This window comes from Marmota monax, unplaced genomic scaffold (genome assembly GCF_021218885.2).
Source record: "Marmota monax isolate L192 unplaced genomic scaffold, Marmota_monax_Labrador192_F-V1.1 WCK01_AAM20220418_F8-fsc00125, whole genome shotgun sequence".
Classification (NCBI taxonomy): Eukaryota; Metazoa; Chordata; class Mammalia; order Rodentia; family Sciuridae; genus Marmota; species Marmota monax.
Genome location: NW_026695235.1, coordinates 13,934,583 through 13,955,533, shown reverse-complemented (window position 1 = coordinate 13,955,533; position 20,951 = coordinate 13,934,583). Strand labels below are relative to the sequence as shown.

At 55.5% G+C, this 20,951-nt stretch overlaps 1 protein-coding gene across 12 annotated transcripts in view; it reads right to left on the bottom strand.

Annotated features, from left to right (window-relative positions):
• Positions 1-3,976: 3,976 nt before the first annotated feature.
• Positions 3,977-20,951, bottom strand: part of Pcnt (pericentrin) — a 98,113-nt gene continuing 81,138 nt past the window's right edge. For 8 of the 12 annotated variants that reach the window (XM_058577306.1, XM_058577312.1, XM_058577311.1 and 5 more), the window contains 14 exons: positions 19,438-19,611; positions 18,822-19,017; positions 17,802-18,003; positions 17,452-17,602; positions 16,048-16,713; positions 13,110-13,345; positions 11,807-11,909; positions 10,597-10,770; positions 9,915-10,022; positions 8,931-9,163; positions 6,628-6,704; positions 5,680-5,821; positions 5,003-5,130; positions 3,977-4,496 (listed from right to left, as the gene is read on the bottom strand). In XM_058577306.1, coding sequence (XP_058433289.1) covers positions 4,453-4,496; positions 5,003-5,130; positions 5,680-5,821; positions 6,628-6,704; positions 8,931-9,163; positions 9,915-10,022; positions 10,597-10,770; positions 11,807-11,909; positions 13,110-13,345; positions 16,048-16,713; positions 17,452-17,602; positions 17,802-18,003; positions 18,822-19,017; positions 19,438-19,611 — 2,634 coding nt within the window. In that variant the 3' untranslated portion in view covers positions 3,977-4,452. The remainder of the gene's footprint in view (positions 4,497-5,002; positions 5,131-5,679; positions 5,822-6,627; positions 6,705-8,930; positions 9,164-9,914; positions 10,023-10,596; positions 10,771-11,806; positions 11,910-13,109; positions 13,346-16,047; positions 16,714-17,451; positions 17,603-17,801; positions 18,004-18,821; positions 19,018-19,437; positions 19,612-20,951) is intronic. The other 4 variants (XM_058577313.1, XM_046439198.2, XM_058577308.1 and 1 more) reach the window with 3 other exon arrangements.

Genomic DNA, 20,951 nt, shown 5'->3' with positions numbered 1-20,951 from the left:
ATCACGGGAAGAGTCTCTAGGGCTCACTCCTTCTATCTTGAAGATCCTTTAGAGATCCTCCGCTGTGGGACAAACAAAGTATCCTACTGCAGGTTTAATAGCCATCCAGGAGAGAAACGTCCAACCCTGTCACATATCGTGTCATACCATCATCGTTTGAAGAAGGAAGGAGAGGGCTGGCTTTGTAGCTGTGGTAGAGCGCCTGCCTAGCATGTGTGAGCCCCTGCGTCCAACCCTTAGTACCACACTAAAAAAATAAACATGGGCTGGGGGTATAGCTCAGTTGGTAGCCAGCAAAGCAAAAGTGACCACAGGGAAGGAGGGTGGGAGAAAGGAGAGAGGGGGAGAGCGAAGAGAGAAAGAAGAGAGACAGAGCCCAAGGGTTCTTTTGCTCAGTTCAGATAGAAATCATGAGAAGGCCGAGCAAGAGACCCCCCCAAGCAGGGTTGCTGGAGCCTGTGCTGCAGCACTCCCGACGGCTCTCTGAGGAGCATCCCAAGGATGTAGGAAATGGAGTTCATACAGGCGCACGCTCAGCTGTGGACCACTGTGCTGCTCAGCTTTTGGCCAGCACTGGAAGAGAGGCTCACTACCACCACCCAGGAGACTGGGAAAATCCCAGGGCAAGCCTGGGGTCATTGTCCACTGAATCCAGCAGCAGCAGCCACGATGACAGCAGTGGTGGCCCCAGAGACAGCACTGGGCTCCAGCAGGGAGACGCCAGTCTCCCATAGCCTCTGGCTCCATCCCCATCTGATTCCAGCAGTGGCTGTGGTGAGCAGCACCAGGCAGCCCCACTCCACAGGCCAGAACTGCTGGCCAGCTGCAAAAAACAACCCTTGTCCAAGAAAGAATACAGAAAACACCCTTTGGGGAGGGTCTGGCCCTTTCTAATTTGTCTCAGGCCAAATAGGACACTCACCAAGAACACACCAAGAGCCCATAGACTGTGTATGAGTTCTGGGAATTTTGGAGTTCTTGCATCTAGGGACCAGCAGGCAAAAACAAAAAACATATCTTGGCAGCAGAGGAGATAGAGCTGTTTATGTTGGAATGGGGAAGTATGTGGTGGTCCTCAATGGCATCTCTCAGTAGTCCTTTACTCAACTATGTTTAGTAGGGCTGGGCGTGGTGGCAAACACCTGTAATCCCAGCAGCTCAGGAGGCTGAGCCCAGAGGATCTTGAGTTCAAAGCCAGCCTCAGCAACAATAAGGCACTAAGCAACTCAGTGATACCCGGTCTCTAAATAAAATACAAAATAGGGCTGGGCATATGTCTCAGTGGTTGAATGTCCCCGAGTTCAATCCCTGGTACCATAAAAATTAAAAATAAAAAATATAGAGAAAAAGAAACAGTGGTACATGACTGTGATCCCAATTGGTGAGGCTGAGACAGGAGGATCTCAAGTCTGAGGCCAGCCTGGGCAAGTTAGTGAGACCCTGCCTCAAAACCTCAAAATAAAGGGCTGAGGGTATAGCTCAGTGGTAGAGAACCCTTGGGCTAAGTCCCCAGGGCTACAAAAAAGATAAAAAGAAACTAGGTGATCCAGCTTGCATATGTAGCGTGATACATGAGCTACTGGGTTTAAGGCACACCCGTGAGACGTCACCTCCAACTTGTAAGACAGGATTACCAAGCAGATGTTGAAAGACAACCTTCAGCAGGCCACTCTGCCCTTCTGCCAGAGCAGCTGCTGCTGGGTGGGGCCCATTACATCACCATGCTGTCATGCCAGACACAGGCAGCAGTGTGCCATTTTCCATGAAGTGCTGCCTACATGTGTTGTTAGGTACCTACACGTGCATGTGTGTGTAGTCTCTGCCCCTGACCCCTGGAGCATGATGCTGTCTTTTTTATGAGCCAGGAGTTCAATCATGGAGCCAGTGATCTCAGTCATGGATGTGTAGTGAAGCCGTGGTAAAAACCCTTGACCAGCAAGCTCCCAGGCTGGTGGTGAGCACAGCCTGTGTGGGGGTGTCACGCTGCAGAGGGTGCAGAAGCCTGCTCCAGTGCTGTGTACCTTCCACCAGGATGTTCCTGTTGCAGCCTGAGTAATAAAGTCCCATATTCAGTGCTTTCCTAGATCATCCCAGCAAACTACCAAACAGGTAGGGAACCACAAATTTGTAGTTGGCTGGGTAGAATCCTGAGTAGCCTGGGGACCCCACTTGTGGAGGCAGTCTTGGGAGACCGAGTCCCTAACTTGTGAAGCCTGCAGGGTGGTGCCAGAATTGAACTGTGGGACACCCTACTGGTGTCAGTGAAGGGCAGAGCAAAATGGAATTAGCAGGCAAGGATCACATAGGCCGGGCAGCACGGGTGCCACGCTGCTCCAGTGTGTTGTCCCCACATTGGCCCACTGCTGTTTCAGACATGGACTTGCTTGTCCTCCCAAAACTTGTCTGCAGAGTTGTCCTTTGCTTCTAATCAGAAACCTCTTCTCATGGTGTGGCCCTGGGTTTCTGAGCAAGGACTGTACCATCTTGCCACAAACTCCCATCACCAGCAGCAGCTTGTCCAATGGTGGGAAGACAGGATGAAGACAGTCCCGGCTGGGATGTGCCCTGATAAGTTCCAACAGCTGGAAGCCCAATGGCTGAAGATCGGAAAGGAACTTGGACCCAATTCTTGCTTTCCAGCCCATGACCCTATTCTGGGAGGACTGCTCCCACCAGATGTGACCAGGGTCCTGTTGAACCAGCAGCCAAGGCTGCTGTCAGCACAGACACACGGGAATGGGGCTCCTGAGCCAGGGGGTTCCTGGTCCCAGAACCCAGGAGGCGGCAGTGAGCAAAGTCTGCGACCTGGGCCTCACCAGCACCTCACGGTACTTGTGCTTCAAGTTCAATATAGGGGAAGAAAAAGAAGTCCTCTGAAGTAGAGGTCACCAGTGTTGTCTTACAGGGGGAAGGCACAGGCCACCCAACCAGCCACAATGCTAGTAGGGGACAGAAAAACAAAGACTATACAAAGGAAGAAGGTGACAGATACCAACGAGAGCCATGACTAGTTGTGCCTTACTTTGAAGTATGCATCAAACACACCCTCTTTCATTTCCTCTGTTTTGGATGCTGGGGATTGAACCCAGGGGTGCTTTATCATTGGGCTACATCCCAGCCCTTTTTGTTTTTTGAGACACTAAGTTCCCTAGCCTGGCCTTGAACTTGCAATCTTCCTCCCTCTGAGGAGTCACTGGGAGGACAGGTGTGCACCATGCCCAGCTCCCCTCTCACTTTACATGAGGGATCGTGGTGCATTTACTTTACAAACCAGTTTGCAGGCATCAAGTCACAGGGCCTGGAGGACATCTGCATTGTAGCCTAGACTGCTGCAATGGAAGCTTCATGGGCCTTGGAGAGAAAGATGCTATCTGGTGTCAGGGAGGTGTATCAATTCACACTCTGGTAACAGGACATGGATAAAAGGCGAGAACAAGTAGCCCGGGGTGAACTCTGCTGACCATCTGCCTGTGTGTCCATCTTGGTTTTGCATGGGGTGTTGGATTCTGCAAAGCACCTGGCCCCGGCATCTCCTCTCTCCTTGGGGACTGTCTTCTGTGGGAGGGGCCTGGTCCTGAGCCCCAGTGACCACTTCACCTGTTGTGCATCTCCAGCTGCTTCACCTTGTGGTCCAGGTCCACCTCATCCGTCATCAGAGCAGCCCAATCCTTGCATCCAACCCCCTTGAAAACCTAGAGTGGTTTTGTTTTCCACCCTGGACTCTTGATGGGGTGATGCCAGAATTGAACTGTGGGACACCCTACTGATGTCAGTGAATGGCAGAGCAAAATGGAATTAGGAGGCATTCCTGGGCTGGACTTTACTGGACCATGATGCATTTTCTTCATCTTTCATTATGAATATTTTCAAACAGTGACCATATACCCACTAATTAAACGAAAGGAATGAGGAACAGTAGGATGATGCACAGTGAAGAGTGACCTGAGCTCGCTCACGCGTTTGACTTTCCAGAGTCTGACATAAATCTAGGTTTTATTTTTTCATTTTTTGCCAATGAAAAGCACACACTGGGTGAACCAGACACCAGCACCAGGCTGCTCACAACAGAACAGGGCTTACACTTTGTTCCTTCCCACCTGTGTGCGTTTAAAACTCAAAACTTTAAACAAGTTCCCATCTGTACACTTAAGAAAATAAACAACTGGAAGCTGTCCTCACTCCCCTCCCAAAGAGGCACGGGGCTCTGCCGACGGGCCTGGGGCAGCCATGTAGCTGCCACGCAGAGGCCAGGAGGCTGGGAGCAGGAACACACAGAGATCTGCCAGAACTGCTCCATGTGGCTTTGCTGCAACGCCTCGAGGAGGGACTTGGTGGCACTTGGGGCTGGCATCAGGGGCTCATGAGGAGTGCCCAGGTCACATGCGCTTTCCTTAGGAAAAAACACCTTTCCTCAAATAGAAAGGCCACAGGTTAAGAGCCACAGGACTTTATTCACTGTTTTGTCTTCTGGCGGCAGGATTTCTTTGAAGTAGAATCTAAAAACAAGTAAAAATAAGGTAGTGATTTCACACATCTTTTAAAAGTAATCTCATAATTTCCAGATGCTATTACTGATTTCATCTCAATTTTGGTAAAAATGAAACGTGGCTTAATTATGATGCTCAAGAAACACTGGGTAGGAGCTGCAGCTGTGGCCCAGGGATAGAGCAAGGGGTCTGATCATCAGCACTACATAAAAGTGAATAAAGGTATTGTATCCACCACAACTAAAATAAATACATAAGTGTGTATATTAAAAATACATATTAAAAAAGAGAGAAACAGAACTCAATGTAATCTCAATGTAAGAGAAAGGACAAAAAGTCCAGGCCTGAGCCAGACTGACTGGCACTGAATGTCTCTCCCATCCACTTTGCACCCAATGAGCATAAGACTAGAGCTGGCAAGGACTGGGCAGAACACCAGCACCCCTGCCTACATTGTCTCACACTCCCAGGGGGAGTTACGTCATTTTAACAAGTATGCCGAGGACTGTCGTTACCTGGTTGCACCCCCACTAGTCTTTGCTGGATCATTTCTAAATGGTGAATATATTCTGTCAAAGAATGTTCTGAATCTTGAGAGGCAGCCAGAGCTCTTTCTAATCTTGAATTTGGGGATGGAGCAGATCTTCAAACCACCAAATGAGGAGAAAAGAGAAAAAAGGAAAGATTGAACCCAACAGATGGTACCATGATGTGTGCAAAGAAGATGGCATCAGGAGCTGCTGTCCAGGCTCCTGGGAAACAGGCACCCCGGGCAGCTTCACATCTTTTCTTTATCGCAGAGAGAACACTAAGACTTTAACAGCAAATGCTACATACATAGTGCTTTAAGAACCAATTCTAGACTGTTTCACAGTTAGAGTGAGTAGAAACTGTCATGTTACTTCATTCACTAGGCCATCAAATATGCATCCTTCACCCCATAGCCTGAGGTAGCCCACCTGCCCTTCCCTTGGGCAAAGCACAGGCTGTCCAGCCTCACTTGGCTGTCCTCCTACCAGGGCCATTTTCCCTCTGCATCTGGTGAGGCCTAGACCTCCTGGTAGAACCAGTATGTGGATCTCGTAGCTCAATGCACACCTTGCCTTGTCTGGGGGCGGGGGGCAGTGCCAAGGAGCCATAGGCTGCAGGGAGATGTCAACAGAGGTTAGCAAGCTGAAGCACCACAACTGACCTCTCCTTCCAGCTTGGAAAGGCTGCTGCTGCAGGTCCAGAGCCTTGGGCAGTGTCCCTGGCGAGGCCAGAAGGCTCGTCCTGGGTTGGTGGGGTCAGTCTGGTTTCTGGTGGAGACAGCTGCTGCTGTGGCACTCGGGGCCCTTCCCCACAGTTATTCAACATCAGAAGAGGAGAAGAAAGAAATGTGTTTGAGTAGGGAGGCCCATCTACCAAAGACTGATAAGCTTTTAAGAGCCTTCAGAGCAGTTTCAACGTTTTAAAGGTACTCAGATTATACCATATTTTTAAAAGTTTTAGGACCTGGGTTTTGATCACCTGTATTTCATTCCCAGGGCTGGCCCTAACCCCTAGCACTGGCATAGGCAGCCCATGGTTGGAAAGCCTCAGAGGGTTGTGGGTAAGGTGGGGTTGTCCTGCCTCTACCATCTCTGAGGAGTGGGGTCAGGAGGAAGGAGGACAAACTCTGAAGGCCAGGCATGGCCCAGAGTGAAGACAAGTTTTCCTGATGGCCTGAACCATCAAGTCACCAGATGGTCCAGTCCTCTAGACGCTGGGATAAGGGCCCAGAAGTGCCCTGCTTCCTGGTGATGGCCTGCTGTCAGAAACCCCGCAGTGCACTCTGCAGGGGGCAGGCAGCCCAGAGAACAGCAGAGAGGAAATCTGCCTGAGCCCCAGGTGATGAGCAGAGCCTCGAAAAAGACCAACAGGATGCAGGACCCCGGTCGACTCCATCCAATGCCAGTTACTGAAGACTCTGCGTGTTGGCGCTTCCGTGTGCTGCAGAGCCACTCCAGGTGCCAGCATGCAGACCTGGCACTGCGGCTCTCCTCCTGCCTCTGATAGCTGTGCTAGCTGGGCTCACTAGTCCTCAGAGTGCCTTATGTAATCCTGAAAAGTGGCTCAACACTGACACAAACACTACGGCACAGAGGACAGGCGAGCACACCTGGGCGGGGGGCTCTGCCTTGTGGTGGGACTCCTTTCCGATCTACCTCTTGCCATTTCTTAACCAGGAAGCGTAACCTACAAAGAAAGGGGACAAAACACATTTAAAACTGCAAAATGGAAATGAAAGGAGCACTGGAAACGCTCCTAGACCTCGCAGCCCCTAAGCGATGCAGACTCCATGACCAACCAGGCTGGCTGCCACTCTGGCTATGCAGCACACAGTATAAGTGCCTTCCCACACACTGGGTCCACAGACCCGACCACAGCTCAGCTCTGCCCTCGGGGTCTAGGTCAAAACAGTCTGTGGCACCAGGGACCAGGAAAAAGGAACCTTGCAGGCTTCATCTTACCACCAACAGCACCAGACAATGCCAGAGAGGCAAGGAGGCAGGGGCACAATGTGCAAGAGGTGGGTGCAGTCCTCAGGCCGGCTCTCCAGACAAGACCCTCCCAGGTCCTTCAGAGGCAGCGACCAGGGAACTGAGGTCCCAGGCCCATGGCCCTGCAGGCAGCCTCAGAGTCTACTCACCTTCTCCCCACCCAGCACTCTCCAAGACACCTCCTGGAGCAGGGCCTTCTCCTCCACCCAGCACTCTCCAAGACACCTCCTGGAGCAGGGCCTTCTCCTCCACCCAGCACTCTCCAAGACACCTCCTGGAGCAGGGGCTTCTCCCCACCCAGCACTCTCCAAGACGCCTCCTGGAGCAGGGGCTTCTCCTCCACCCAGCACTCTCCAAGACACCTCCTGGAGCAGGGGCTTCTCCCACCCAGCACTCTCCAAGACACCTCCTGGAGCAGGGCCTTCTCCCCACCCAGCACTCTCCAAGACACCTCCTGGAGCAGGGCCTTCTCCCCACCCAGCACTCTCCAAGACGCCTCCTGGAGCAGGGGCTTCTCCTCCACCCAGCACTCTCCAAGACGCCTCCTGGAGCAGGGCCTTCTCCTCCACCCAGCACTCTCCAAGACACCTCCTGGAGCAGGGGCTTCTCCCACCCAGCACTCTCCAAGACACCTCCTGGAGCAGGGGCTTCTCCCCACCCAGCACTCTCCAAGACACCTCCTGGAGCAGGGCCTTCTCCCCACCCAGCACTCTCCAAGACACCTCCTGGAGCAGGGCGTCTCCTCACCCAGCACTCTCCAAGACACCTCCTGGAGCAGGGCGTCTCCTCACCCAGCACTCTCCAAGACACCTCCCGGAGCAGGGCCTTCTCCTCCACCCAGCACTCTCCAAGACACCCCCTGGAGCAGGGCCTTCTCCCCACCCAGCACTCTCCAAGACACCTCCTGGAGCAGGGCCTTCTCCTCCACCCAGCACTCTCCAAGACACCCCCTGGAGCAGGGCCTTCTCCCCACCCAGCACCCTCCAAGACGCCTCCCGGAGCAGGGCCTTCTCCTCCACCCAGCACTCTCCAAGACGCCCCCTGGAGCAGGGCCTTCTCCCCACCCAGCACTCTCCAAGACGCCTCCTGGAGCAGGGGCTTCTCCTCCACCCAGCACTCTCCAAGACGCCTCCTGGAGCAGGGCCTTCTCCTCCACCCAGCACTCTCCAAGACACCTCCTGGAGCAGGGCCTTCTCCCCACAGATCAGGTCTGTGGCCTTGAGAAGGCCCAGAGCACAATCCCCTGAGTGCTCTCCTTCGCTTGCCCCTGCCCTGCTGGCCATCAAGCCCACTCTCTGCAGCACCCCAGATGGGCCCCAGCCTGGCCCTGGGAGGGCACTTCCATGGTCATCAGGATGCTTAGCAACTCAGCAATTTTAAAATTAAAACATAAAATGAGTTTTTACCATTGTTAGCTCTGGAATGACTGAAATTCCCAAAAGCACTAGAGACCCACATTCCTGCTCCAAAAATAAGCCCCAAGCCAATGGTAGAGGAGCCTGAAGAATGCTTTCCCAGGAAGACAGGGGTAACTACGTAGTGGGGCAGAGCCTGGGCTGCCAGCGCCAGTGGTCAGGTGCCTGAAGTGGCTGCCAGCTTGGTGAGGGACAGACCTCTATGCACCTAACCGCTGGTCTGTGAAGTCTGACTGAAGAAAGAATGAAGTCCACAAGGAGAAGGCAGTTCCTGATGTCGCTCTGTGTGCCTGCTGGCCGACAACCCTGTGTGAAGCAGTGGGAGGGTGGGAAGTACCCCCTTTGGGCCTCCCTGCTGCAGAGGCACAGCCACACACACACAACACCACACTGTGAAGACGGCATCTGTTGTCTGAGGCCTCCAGGCCACTCCTCTCATGAGAAAACACTGCCACATTCCAAGTAGTAGCCTCCACGCTCCGAGAGCACGTGTAGGGCGGGCTTACCTGAGAACCGCGATGACCACCCTGACAGCGGTGCGGAACCTCGTGAAAGGACGAGATGAGGCTCCCTTCTTATCTGCTTTGGAAGGGAACACCCCCAAGTGAGCAATCATGGAGAGTGTCTCCTGCTCTGAATCCTGGAACCCGCCGATCAACAGTAACAGATATTTCTTCTGATAAATCAGAGCTTTTCTGAAGCTCTCTGCTCTCAAATAATGCAGGTACAACTTCTCCATCTGAAGGAAAAACACAGCAGGCTCCTTCACAAGCAGCACAGATACCTGCTGCCCCTCATGCAGTACTCTGTGGCTCCTCAGCAACCTATCATGAAGTCAGTCCTGGACACCCTGTGGTGCTCCATCAACCTGTCTACCAGACAAAACCTGGACACACCACCCCTCACAGCACCATCAGCTGAGTCCCCATGAAGGACCCTGGAACTCCCACCTAAGTAAGGGGCAAACTGGGCCAGGGGGAGGGGGTTTCACCATGGGTCTGCGGACAACCTGGGTGGCGGACCACTACAGGGAACCAGGAGGCTGCACACAGAGCTCTGTGCCCACACTGATAAGCAGCTTTTCCTCAGAGCCAGCCCACGGCTGGTGCCTCCTCCCTATAAGGGTGTGCATTTTGTGGACGTGCCGACAGCCACACACACAGCAGACGAGACTTGCATGCTGTGTCCCTGCATTTGTCTGCAGCTGACCACTGACCAACACGTGATCTAAAAGTGCCACAACACCCTGTACCCCGATTCCCACAGGGATATGGTCTCATTCTATGCCCCAGCACCCAGGTGGGCTTGGTCTTACTCTGTGCCCCAGCACCCAGGCGGGCTTGGTCTTACTCTGTGCCCCAACACCCAGGTAGGCTTGGTCTTACTCTGTACCCCAGTACCCACCGGGGCACGGACTCACTCTGTGCCCCAGTACCCACATGGGCTTGGCCTTCCTCTATACCCCAACACCCAAATGGGCTTAATCTTACTTTGACGCTGGAGATATTTGCTTCCTCGCTTGCCTCCAGTGTGGGCCGACCAGGGTCTGAGCACCGTGGAACTGTCCTGTCGTGCTTCCAGGCAGACCTGCCCGACCTCTGTAACGAACCACAGCCAGGACCCTCTACAAAGCTCTTCTTTTTATTTCTGCAGTACTGGGGATTGAATGCTTGGTGCTCCACCCCGGAGCTACATTCCCACCCTTTTTTTTTATTTTTACGTTTGAGGCAAGGTCTCACTAAGTTGCCAAGTCTCAAGCTCCCCGAGAAGCTGGAGCTGTCTTTCAGTAAGAACACCTTGAGAAGGATGACTAACAGCAAACTGAGGCAGGAGATCGTGGCCAGGGCCTCACCCCAGGGGAGAAGGTCGTGTGCCAACACCTGGCTTCTCCCAGGACTTTTGTAGGGGAGGCCCAGCATGGATGGGCGGGAGCTGTGCATGGGTCTCCCTGAGCCCAGGATGCAACTGAGGCTGCACTGACCATGGACGGTACACCCCGGTACACCCCTGCCCCCCTCAAGCACCGTGTGGTGGCTTCTTACAGATAACACTGGGTGCTCAGGAGGCCAGGGCAGGAGGTAGAGACCAGCCTAGGCAGCACAGCCCAACGCAGTCTCAGACCACCACCCAGGACAGGAAGGACCGAGACACAGGTCTGGGGCGGACACCTACGCCCAGGACACAGCCCTTCTGCGCGTGGTGCTTCAAGGTCCTCTCCAGCCGGGACACTACCCTGCGCAGCTCCGCCTCCTCCCGGGCCGCTGTGCTGAGGGCGCTGGTGAGCGCGTTGTTGTCCTGTAGCAGCAGGTCCACCAGCTGGACTTGGAGCTCTGCTGCCGTTTTCTTCTTAAAAGGAGGAAATAAAGAGAGCATGCACATTGTTCTGCTGCCGCTGGCCAAAGCTGGGAGTCTGACAGGAAGCTGTGCAGCTGGGTGCCGCTAACCCTTTACCAGGCAGGAAACACCAACTCTTCTACTCCCATCTTTTCCTCCTCAAGGAAGCAAACTTTTCACAACACTGGACAGCATGAGTAACACGGGCCTGTTACAGTCACCTCTCCTAGTTGTTCTAGGAGTACCACAAACAGAGGTGGCACTCAAAGAGGTGACAAGCAGTATTGTGCTCATCCTTGGGGTCAATGTGCAAGTCCTGTAAGATAGGCCCATTACCTCCCAAATCAGAGGGCACGTAGCAGAGCTCACCAGTGGCTGCCCCAGGACGTTGGGGGGGGGGGGGGATAGTGGCAGCCTCCTGACAGCAGGCAGCGTTGCACAACACTCTGGGGGGTGAGCCCAGGGCCCTGTGCCACTGGGCCACACCAGCCCCTTTCATCTACTTTGAGACAGGGTCTGCTAATGGAGGCCAGCCTACCACATGGCTGGGATGACAGACACAGCACCTGGCCACAAGACACTTCTGATTTCATAAACATCACACATTTGTCAGAGACCATGTCAGCAGCCAGGAATGTTTCCAAAGACTGCACATAGGGCACAGAACTTTCCAGGAGGAATTGGGTTTCATTTTTTGCTGTGGCCTTAGAAACAGTGAGTGGGCTGAGCATCCAGGAAGTGGAGAAGCCCATGCCCTGGCAGACCAGCCACTCCAGGGCCAGCTCAGGCCCCGCAGAGAGCACACCTGCACAGAGGGGTTCAGACCACGCAGCCTTCATTGGACTGCATGGCTGAGCCCCGAAGACTCTACAATATGGCCAAAGCAGAGGGCACTGCACGAGGTCACATGGGGCAGGACCCAGATGGCAAAGCCCCAACAGCAAGGGAGAGAGGAACCACCAACAACCCACAAAAGACCCCAGAGTGCTGCCACAACATCCCTCTGGAGAACCTTGGCCCTTAGGTCAGGGCTGAGGGCGCAGGGTACCTGGGAGGAGGTGGGCATGCTCAGTTCAGACTTCAGCCCCTGTAAAGTCTGCACTAAAGATGACACTGCCTTCTCGTTGGATACAGTCCAGTCGTGAATCGTCCTGTAAAGGTAAAAGGGCATTCACAAGGGCCACATGTATCTCATGTGCTCTCCTCCTAGCTACGCAAGGACTCCCCATGAAGAGAGGCAAGGAAAGTGCAGCAGCCATCACCCTCAGCCCACACCCACACCCAGTAACTGCGATACTTGGGCCGCCCTTGGGCATGATAATCAGCTGTCACCCCCTCCAGCCACCTCTCCATGACTTAGGGGCTGAGAAACCCTCTTCCCGGGTGGTAGAGGGGCACAGTCCCAGGCAGGGTGGCAGGCCCGGCAGGTGGACATGTCTGAGAGGCACAGAAATCTCCAGCCCCACATCACTGAGTACAAGGCCCAGGTGCCCACACGCCTCTGCTTTCTGCTGAAATTCTGGGCCAATTGTTAAAAATTCTGACCGAGAGAGGCTAGGAGTACGGCTCGGCGGTCTAGCGCTTGCCTGGCACGTGTAGGGCACTGGGTTCAGTCCTCAGCACCACATAAAAATAAATTAATAATACAGGGCAGGAGCTGTGGCTCAGCGGTAGCGTGCTTGTCTAGCACATGCAAGGCCCTGGGTTCCATCCTCAGCACCACATAAAAAATGAATAAAACGAAGGTATTTTGTCCAACTACAACTAAAAAATAAATATTTTTTAAAAAACCAATAAAATAAAGGTAACATGTGCGCCTACAGCTAAAAATGTATTTTAAAAAATCCTGTCCTAAATGAAACTACTTAGAAATTATGCTGCTCTGTACACTGAACCCTACTAGTCAGGAGAACTCGACTAGCTGATCGTGTACGGGAGCGCCCGCGCCCCCCACCCCCCCACCCCAGTCCACACAGAACTTTCTCCGCACAGCTTCCTGGCACTGAGTCTGGCCTCAGTTGTGTGAGTGGTGGCCCTGGAGGCCTGGGGCGATGCAGCACAGCACCACCACCCTGCCCGAGCAGGGCAGGGGTGCCCAGGGCTCTCCAGGTAGCGTGGAGAAAACACATCTGTGTGGAACTCGGAAGCCTGGTCAGATGCCCGGCGCGTCACAGGGTTTTCCTCTGACATGAGAAGGCAGAAGACAGGGTTTCATCGGGTCTTTCGGGGAAGCCCTGCCCACTGACTTGGGAAGGGAACAAGGGTGAGCCCACCACCACCACGAGCTCAGAGCCTGATTGCTCCCAGCACCTAGGGCGAGTGGCAGGTGCGGGCGCTGTGCAGGGAGTCACCTGTCCACCGTGCGGCTGACGAAGCTGGCCAAGAGTCCAGCAGCACAGAGCAGCTGCTGGCGAATCCTCTCCAGCTCCTGCCGCTGCCCCTGCAGGAGGTCCGACTCCAGGGAGCCTGGGCGGGGGCCATCGCCCTGGGGCGCCTCCTCCTCCTCCTCCACGCGCAGCCCTCGCACCACCTGCTGCAGCTGCTCCATCTTGTGCGCGTCCCTCTGGCGCTGCAGTTGCAGCTCCCGCTGCCGGCCAGGGCCAGAAACAGAGAAGGCCTGAGGTGAGTCTCCAAGACGAGGGGCTGGGCCTGTGGCGGGCCTCACTGGGGTCTGGCCCACCCGCCCTGAGCGCCCTCCACCTGCACAGGCCCAGCCACGCCCTGGAGCCCATCTTCACTCCTGAAGGCCACAGGGCTGACACCAGAGCAGGCGAGCCCTCGAGGCCTGCTGGAGAGGAGCCTGTGGCGCAGACTCAGGCAGGACGAGCTTCACGCACAACACACCTCACACAGACGTGGACAGGCCTGCGCCTGCACACACCGTAGCCCTGGGCCAGGTCCATGGTGGCCCTCTGTCCCAAAGCCTCACCTCACCGAGCAAGCACCTGCCCTCTTGGTGAGTTAATCTGCCCAGCACCCCCAGGTCCCAGAGCTGCAGGAGGAACACCTCCACACACACTGGAGCACCTTGCGGGGTACCCTGACCCCACAGGGCAGGACCAGGCGCCTCAGAAAGGGCAGAGGGACACTCATGACACAGACAGGTCTCCTCACAAGAATCAAAAACATGGACAGGAAGAGCCGAGACTGAGACTGCTGGAGAAGAGCCCGGCCCAGGCCTGAGGCACACAGCTTGCAGGGCTGGGCTGGTGCAGGGCTCCCCTTCTGATGTCCACTCAGTGCTCCAGCCACAGGGGTGATACAAGAGGTGCTTTTACCCATTTTCCACGTGAGGAAAGTAAAATTTATGACCACACAGGAGACTCAGTTTAGTACACCCAGAACAAGGCTCTGAACTTCAGGTTCACTGAAGCTGCCAGAAAACTCCAAGGGCCTGTCCCCACTGCACACACGTCTGGGCAGTCGGAGCCCAAGGAGAGGCCTCCTTGGCTTTTACGCAGAATCGGGGCGCTGCTTACTTCATGAAACATCCAAATGGAATGGGTGTGGCTTGGGACCTCTGGCAGAGAGGGGCAGAGACCCTGCAGCACCACAATGGTCAGACAGTCACTTCCCAGGTGCCAGCCGGCACGCTAGGGACATCAGTGCACACATAGTGGCCCAGGACCCTGCTGGCGGCACTACCCGATGTCTACACCTCCACAACATTCTTGATTCTTTCCATGTGTTTGGTGATAAAACACAATCATTTAGGAAATTTTTTAAACAGGAAAAAAAAAATATTAAGTGCCCCTGACATGTGGGAAATGCGTCCACAGGAGCCTTGATGGCAGTAGATCACATCTCGTGGGACTCCATGCACAGGAGCACCCTGCAGAGGCAGGGCCACAGCAACCGGCAGGCCAGGCATCCCGGGGCTGTGTGTTTGGGAGCTGAGCCAACACAGCCTTGGCCCGGGTGGAGAGAAGCTCCCAAACACTGCCGGGATCAACCCTCACCTCCCAAACCGTGCGACTGAAGTGGAAGAACCCACTGGTACCCGAGTTCTATCTCATGAAGCTGCTGGGCACACCAAGCACACTTCTGATAGGAACTCCTACAGCTCTCATCATGTCACGTTAGGATCTGGTTTATCCTTGAAATGTCTAGAAACCCAGAGTTTTACTTTAGGAAGCAGATGTCCCTTTCCTACTTCACGGCTGGCAGACCCTTGGAAGGTCCAGGCCATTGGTTTTGCCTGTGTGTTAAGCACACACACCCTCTTTCATGATTTCATAAAATACAAAAGCAAGCAGTGAAGATACTGTTTGAAAAGCCCTGAGTCGACATAAAACATATCTAAATATTAAAAGCCTTCAAGACCCACAAGAGAACACTTCTGAACCTGTCCCCTGAGGACACTGGGATTTCAACTCTAAAATCAAAGACATCACAAGGAAACTGCATCCAGTGACCCTTATAACACAGCTCAGAAATTCCCATCAGAACACCAGCAAAACAAGCTCAGAAGCCTGCAGCAAGAAGGGTCTGCCGTGACCACAGGGGCTCGTGCCAGGGACGAGAGGACATCTCAGATGGAGACCAACCACTTGGCACGTACACACCATCAGGGGAAAGGACCAGAGCCACAGATCTCAACTGACCCTGAAAAAACACAGACAAGAGCTTCCACACACTGGGGAGAGCTACCAAAGACTGCTGCCAGGCTGCCTGACCAGAGGACGGTCCACACCGGAGCTCCAGAAGGCTCGGCTTTTTCTCCCCTTTTTTTGCAGCCCTGCAGATTGAACCTAGGGCTTACCACAAACGAGGAAATGGTTCTACCTCCAGGACACATCCTCAGCCCTTATTTTACCTCGAGACAGGGTCTGCCTAAGTTGCCAAGGCTCGCCCTGAACTTCGGATCCTCCTGTCTCAGCCTCCCAAGCCTCTGGAATCACAGGTGTGGCCCAACCATACCCAGCCAGAAGGCCGTTTCCTGTCAAAATGTCAGCACGACACAAGCGATCCACAGACTGAATGCAATCCCTATTGTAACCCAATGGCCTTTGTGCAGAAATGAAGCTCAAACTTCAGTCACATGGAATTGCAAGGAGCCCAAATGGCCAAAACCATCTTGAAAAGGAGATACGCTGAAGGAATCGCGCTTCCCAATTTCAAAGTTCTCTGCCAGGCTGGAGGAAGTTGCAGGATGAGGTGCTGGCAAGGGGACACTCGAACTCGAACTCGACAGAGGACAAAGGCCCAGGAGGAGCCCCTTGAGGACTGTCCTACCCTTCACTGCTCAGGTTTTCTAAGAACTCCCGAACGGCCGCAGACGGCTCTCACCAGCTTCTCCTTGTCTCTCTGCCACTTCTTCCACTCCTCGGCGTCTGCCTGGCTGGGCCTCGGCATCCTCCTCCTGGCTTCCTTGCGGGCTTGGTGCGCTCTCCCTCGTGTGTGTGACTGCTCTAATTCTGCCTGTGGCCAAGCTGCCTTCTCCCTGCTGCTCTCCAGGCAGCATCTCAGCTCCTGGCTCTGCGTCTGCAGCGTGTCCACCGCCAACCTCAAGGTGGCACTTACCTCCTGCTGCTTCTGGAGCTGCACACGGTGCTCCTGGGCCTGGGCCTCCAGCTGCTGCTGGGTGTGCAGGGCCTGCTGCTGCACCCTGGCAAGCACGGCCTGGAGCTCCTGCACGCGGGCCTTCTCCTCCTTCAGCTTCCGCAGCAGGGTGTGCTGCATAGGTTTCTCCTGCGTGCTGCGGCTCAGCTGCTCCGTCAGGACCCGCTCATGCTGCAGGGCCTCCGACAGCTCCCGGGAGCGGCTCCTCTCTGCCTCTAGGCTCTCCTGGAGCTGGGATAGCTGGCTGCGCTCCTGGGCCAGCAAGGCTTCACAGCGCGAGTGCTCAATCTGCAGCTCCTGCTGCAGGTTGTCCTTGGCCATCCGCTCATGTTTCAATGCAATACACAGCTGATTATTTTGAGCATGTTGCTTCTCCAAAGATATTTTTAACTCCTGCATTGGTGAAAAAACAAGATGGGGAAAAGTAAATAATTGTGAGGAAAAGCAGCTAAGTACTTTTTCCTGCCTAGCATCTGTTCATGAGTTGTGACCCAGGGGTTGGGCCTTCCCAAGTTTGCACACACAGGAAGTCTTGCTTCTGTCGTCTACGACAGGCGTGGAAGTGGCCTCACGTCAACAGACACACCCGCCCACACTCAGGAGACCCCTCCTTCTGTCCTCAGAAAACCACAAAACCCAGGGCCCAAAGACACACATGTGCTGCATACTGTGAACCGGGATTCTGAAAGGCAGGCGCCCTGACCCACAGAGCTGACAGAGAACCGGCTCTGAGCAAGAGGTCACTGGTTAGGCCTACACAGGACAAAGACGCTGCATTCCCACCAATGATCTGGGCCATGCAGAGACCAGGCAGGCTGCGTGGACAGTCAGGGAGAAGACTGGCCCACCTTCCAGAGATGAACACTCAGGGACAGCAGGGACCACTGAGCAGAGCCATGTGCCTTCATAGGCCACCTGGGCTGCCCCTCCCCGGTGCAGTGGTTCTGTCAGCGCAGAGTAGAACTTTGCCTAAAGACGCAGCCCTCTCCCACTGCCTCAAGCTCCCACCAACTGGGCACACTGCTGGGAAGGAGAGCCAGGCGGGCGGCAGGCGTGACGGTGGGGGCCGTTTCTGCATCCTGCTCCTGACCTCACTGGCTGGAGGCCTGGGCGCCCCTGTTGCCCAGTTACCTCCAGGGCCTTGGCACTCTGGCCCTCCCTCTGCAGGTGCTGCAGCTGCTGCTCCTCCTGCTGGGCCTGGAGGACACGCTCCTTCCCACGCTCACACTCCAGTTCCTCCAGCGCAGCCTTCAGGTCACTCTCCTTCCCGTCCAGCAGAGACCTGTGAGGCGACCGCCGGGGGCACTGTGTGCACATCAGGAATGCTGACAGGAAGGCAGCCTGCCACTCCCGCTCATCTGTGTGACTCCATCCCTCATTCCCAGACCCAAGCCCAAGGGTTCTCTGCAAGCCCCGCAGCAGATGGGGCTGAGGTGACCTGTGACCCAGCTGACAGTCAACAGGGGGCTGCTGGGGCATACCTCAGCTGGAGGGACTCCCGCTGCACCTCCTCAAGGGACTCCAGCAGCCTTGCGTTCTCCGACTTCAAGTCCTGCGCTGCGCTCTGCTCCAGTGCTAGGAGTCTGCGGACATCACTTGCCGTCTCCTGCTCTTTGCTCAGGGTTCTCTGCAAGTCACTTGCTATGCACTTTTCCTGCTCAACCTTGTAGGCCAACAGCTCAACTGAGAGAGATCAAAACACAAGACAGCGTTACTCAAAAAGAGTTCCAAGCGTGTGCGAGCAGGGCTGAGTCAGAGAACTGCTGAATAGGTGGCGGGGACGCACTCCTTCGTCCTGAGTCCATCCCTCCTAGGCCGGCTCTCCAGAAGTAATGACGTGCCCTCAAGGCCATCCCCAGGGCCAGCCAGTCCTGCCACATACTCCCGCAGGGACAAACCTGCGCGGCTCTGCAGGAGAATCTCCTGGAACCAATGGAAGAGATCACCCAGCTCTGCACAGACTCCTCTGGATAAGAGGAGGAGGAGACATGCCCCACCCATCCACGAGGTCAGTGCTTTCTATGCAACAAAGCCAGAAAAGGGTACATGAGAGAGAAAGACCACAGACCAGGGCCCTTGCAGACACAGGACGAGAGCAAGTACAGCCTAGAATGCACAACTGGGCAGAACCCAGCACAAGGCCATCTGCAGAATGCTCCTCACACTAAGGAGTGACCAGTACAAGAACGGGCATTCACCCAGGTCTGACTTGCACAAAGGCCAGAAAGCCAGTGGGGAAAGAACCAAAAGCATCACTTACTCACAGCTGATGTAAGCAACTACAAAACACGGCCAAAGAACTAAAACTGAAAGTGGAAACACATAACACTCCCAAGGCCTCCCACACGCTCACAGAAGCAGGGTTCTGCAGCCTGGGTGCCCCATGAGACCCCAGCACTCTGGCTGAGGGCCTAGCTGCCACTGTCCCATACCCCACAGGAGCACACCCAGTGGGGGCCGTGAGGTCGGAGGCACAAGGCAGCAAGAGCAGTGACACCCACCCTGCCTGCGCAGCTGGTGCTCCCGCTGGCTTCCGCGGGCCTCTGCACTGGTCAGCGCTGCACACAGCTGCTGCAGCTTCTCCTGGTTCTGCAGGTGCGTCAGACGCAGCTGGGCACGCAAGGCCTGGACCTCAGACAGCAGGCTACTCCTGTCCTGCAGGCGCTGGTGCTTCTGAGCCTTCTCCTGCAGGTCTCCCTGTGAGAGAAGAGACATGGTGTGAGGCACAGGACTGGCAGGCGCTGGGGAAGGAGGCAGAATTTGTGCATACTTGTCCCTCTGCAGCCCACCCTTGCAAGCCTGAGCTTCCAGCACTGTTGGGACAGGCTACGGACCCCAGGAGTGTGGTGGGTGCATGGGCCCCAGCACCCCCACGGCTCTAGGCCCAGGTGGAGCATTGGCCCCTGACCCTCAGCACCCCTTGCCTGTCAGGCACAGCGGTGCAGCAGGCTCTGGTGCCCTGCAGTATCCTCATCCTCTGGCCCCACGTGCAGAGTGCTGGGCAGCCCGGAGGCTGGTGTGCCAGGAGAGTGAGGTTCAGGAAGAAGCAGGGGTGCTGGCCTCTAACAGAGCCAGGGTCCTGGACTGAAAGGGTGCAGGTGCAGGGCTGCTGCTCACCTGCTCTCGCACAACCTTCTCCAGCCGCTCAAACAGGAAGCTGTAGTCCACTGGGTCTGGGCCGCTGGGCCTTGACTGCAGTTCCGCCTTCAGTTTCTCCCGCTCCCTCTCCAATGCCTCTTGAACGGCCTGCAGAAAGCGGCCCCTCCAGTCGAGATGCGTATCAGAAGACTCCTGTCAAGGCGAAGCAAAGTCCCATGCTGGGCTGGGAGTGGCAGAGTGATGGCCAATCACTGCCTGAGACCCCAGCTTCTGTCCTCAGCCCAGCAGAAAAAGCCTCCATGCTCTCACCAGTGGGTGCTACGAGTGCTCTCCCACACATATGCTGGACCCCCAGCCCCGCTGTGACCGCACTTGGAGGCATGGCCTCATTAAAGTTGAGTGGGGCCAGGGGTGGGGCCCTGCTCCAACAGGACTGTGGCTTTGTTTCTAAGAAGAGGATGAGATAACAAGTGCTCTCTCTCTCTCTACCATTGAGGACCCAGCAAAGAGGAGCCATCTGCAAACCAGGAGTCAGAGCTCACCAGAGCCCAGCTGTGCTGGCTCCCTGATCCCAGCCTCCAGTCTCCAGAGTGTCAGAAATGAGCGTCTGTTGTTTAAGCCGCAGCCTGTGATTCTATTATGGCAGCTGGGCAGGAGGAGAGCGAGAGAAACCACTCTGACAAGGAAAGGAGACCAGAGGGCCCAGGGTCACTCAGTGCCAGATGCGAATCACTGTCATAAGCAGAAACAGTGAAGTAAGAAATGCTCACACATTTCTCTTCTCTTGGGCTGCTGCACCCTCAGGGCCTGGTCTAGAGAAAGCCAAGACTGTTATGGCTACCCTGCTGGCACCTGGCAGCCTCCAGGGGCCATGGCCAGGAGTGGGCACACTGCTGCTCAAGGACAGGGTAGCATGAGCCAAGTACAAGCAGGCCCAGGCACCTGTGGGAGGGTACCCAGGCCTACCCAAGGGCCGTCAGTGGGGCCGGGCAGGCGGCACATCCATGGGCACCAGCAGCTCCCAGCACCAGGACGTGCTCTTCCCTCCCTTGTGGCCCTTTCATCCAGTGGGAAAAGCAGGTGTCGGGGACTGAGAGCAAGAGACATCACGATGAGGATGGAGCATGGGGAGGGAAGTGTGGGGCCTGGTATGAAACTCAGAAGGGTCTTGGCATCCATTCTGTGTGCTGAGGCAGTCCCTGGGCACTGGGAGGGGCCAGGTCCAGGCGACAGCCTGAGGTATAGCCGTGCAGGGTGAGGGTGGTAAGGACCAATGGGTCAGTCTGCCTGTCCCATGGGCAGGCCCAGATATGCCTAGAGATCTCAGAGCCATGTGACCCGCTGGGCTTCCTTGGTCCTGCCTCCCCAGAGCCCTGCCTGCCTTCCACTGATCCTCTCACTTCCAGAGCTCATCAGCTAGGGGTGTGCACAGCGGTGCAGGGGTGCCGTATGGGGGCTTTCATCTGTCCTAGCCGTGCGACAAAACCCCCGTGTCTGTGCACAGCTCCCCTCAGACCTGGCTGTCACTCTAA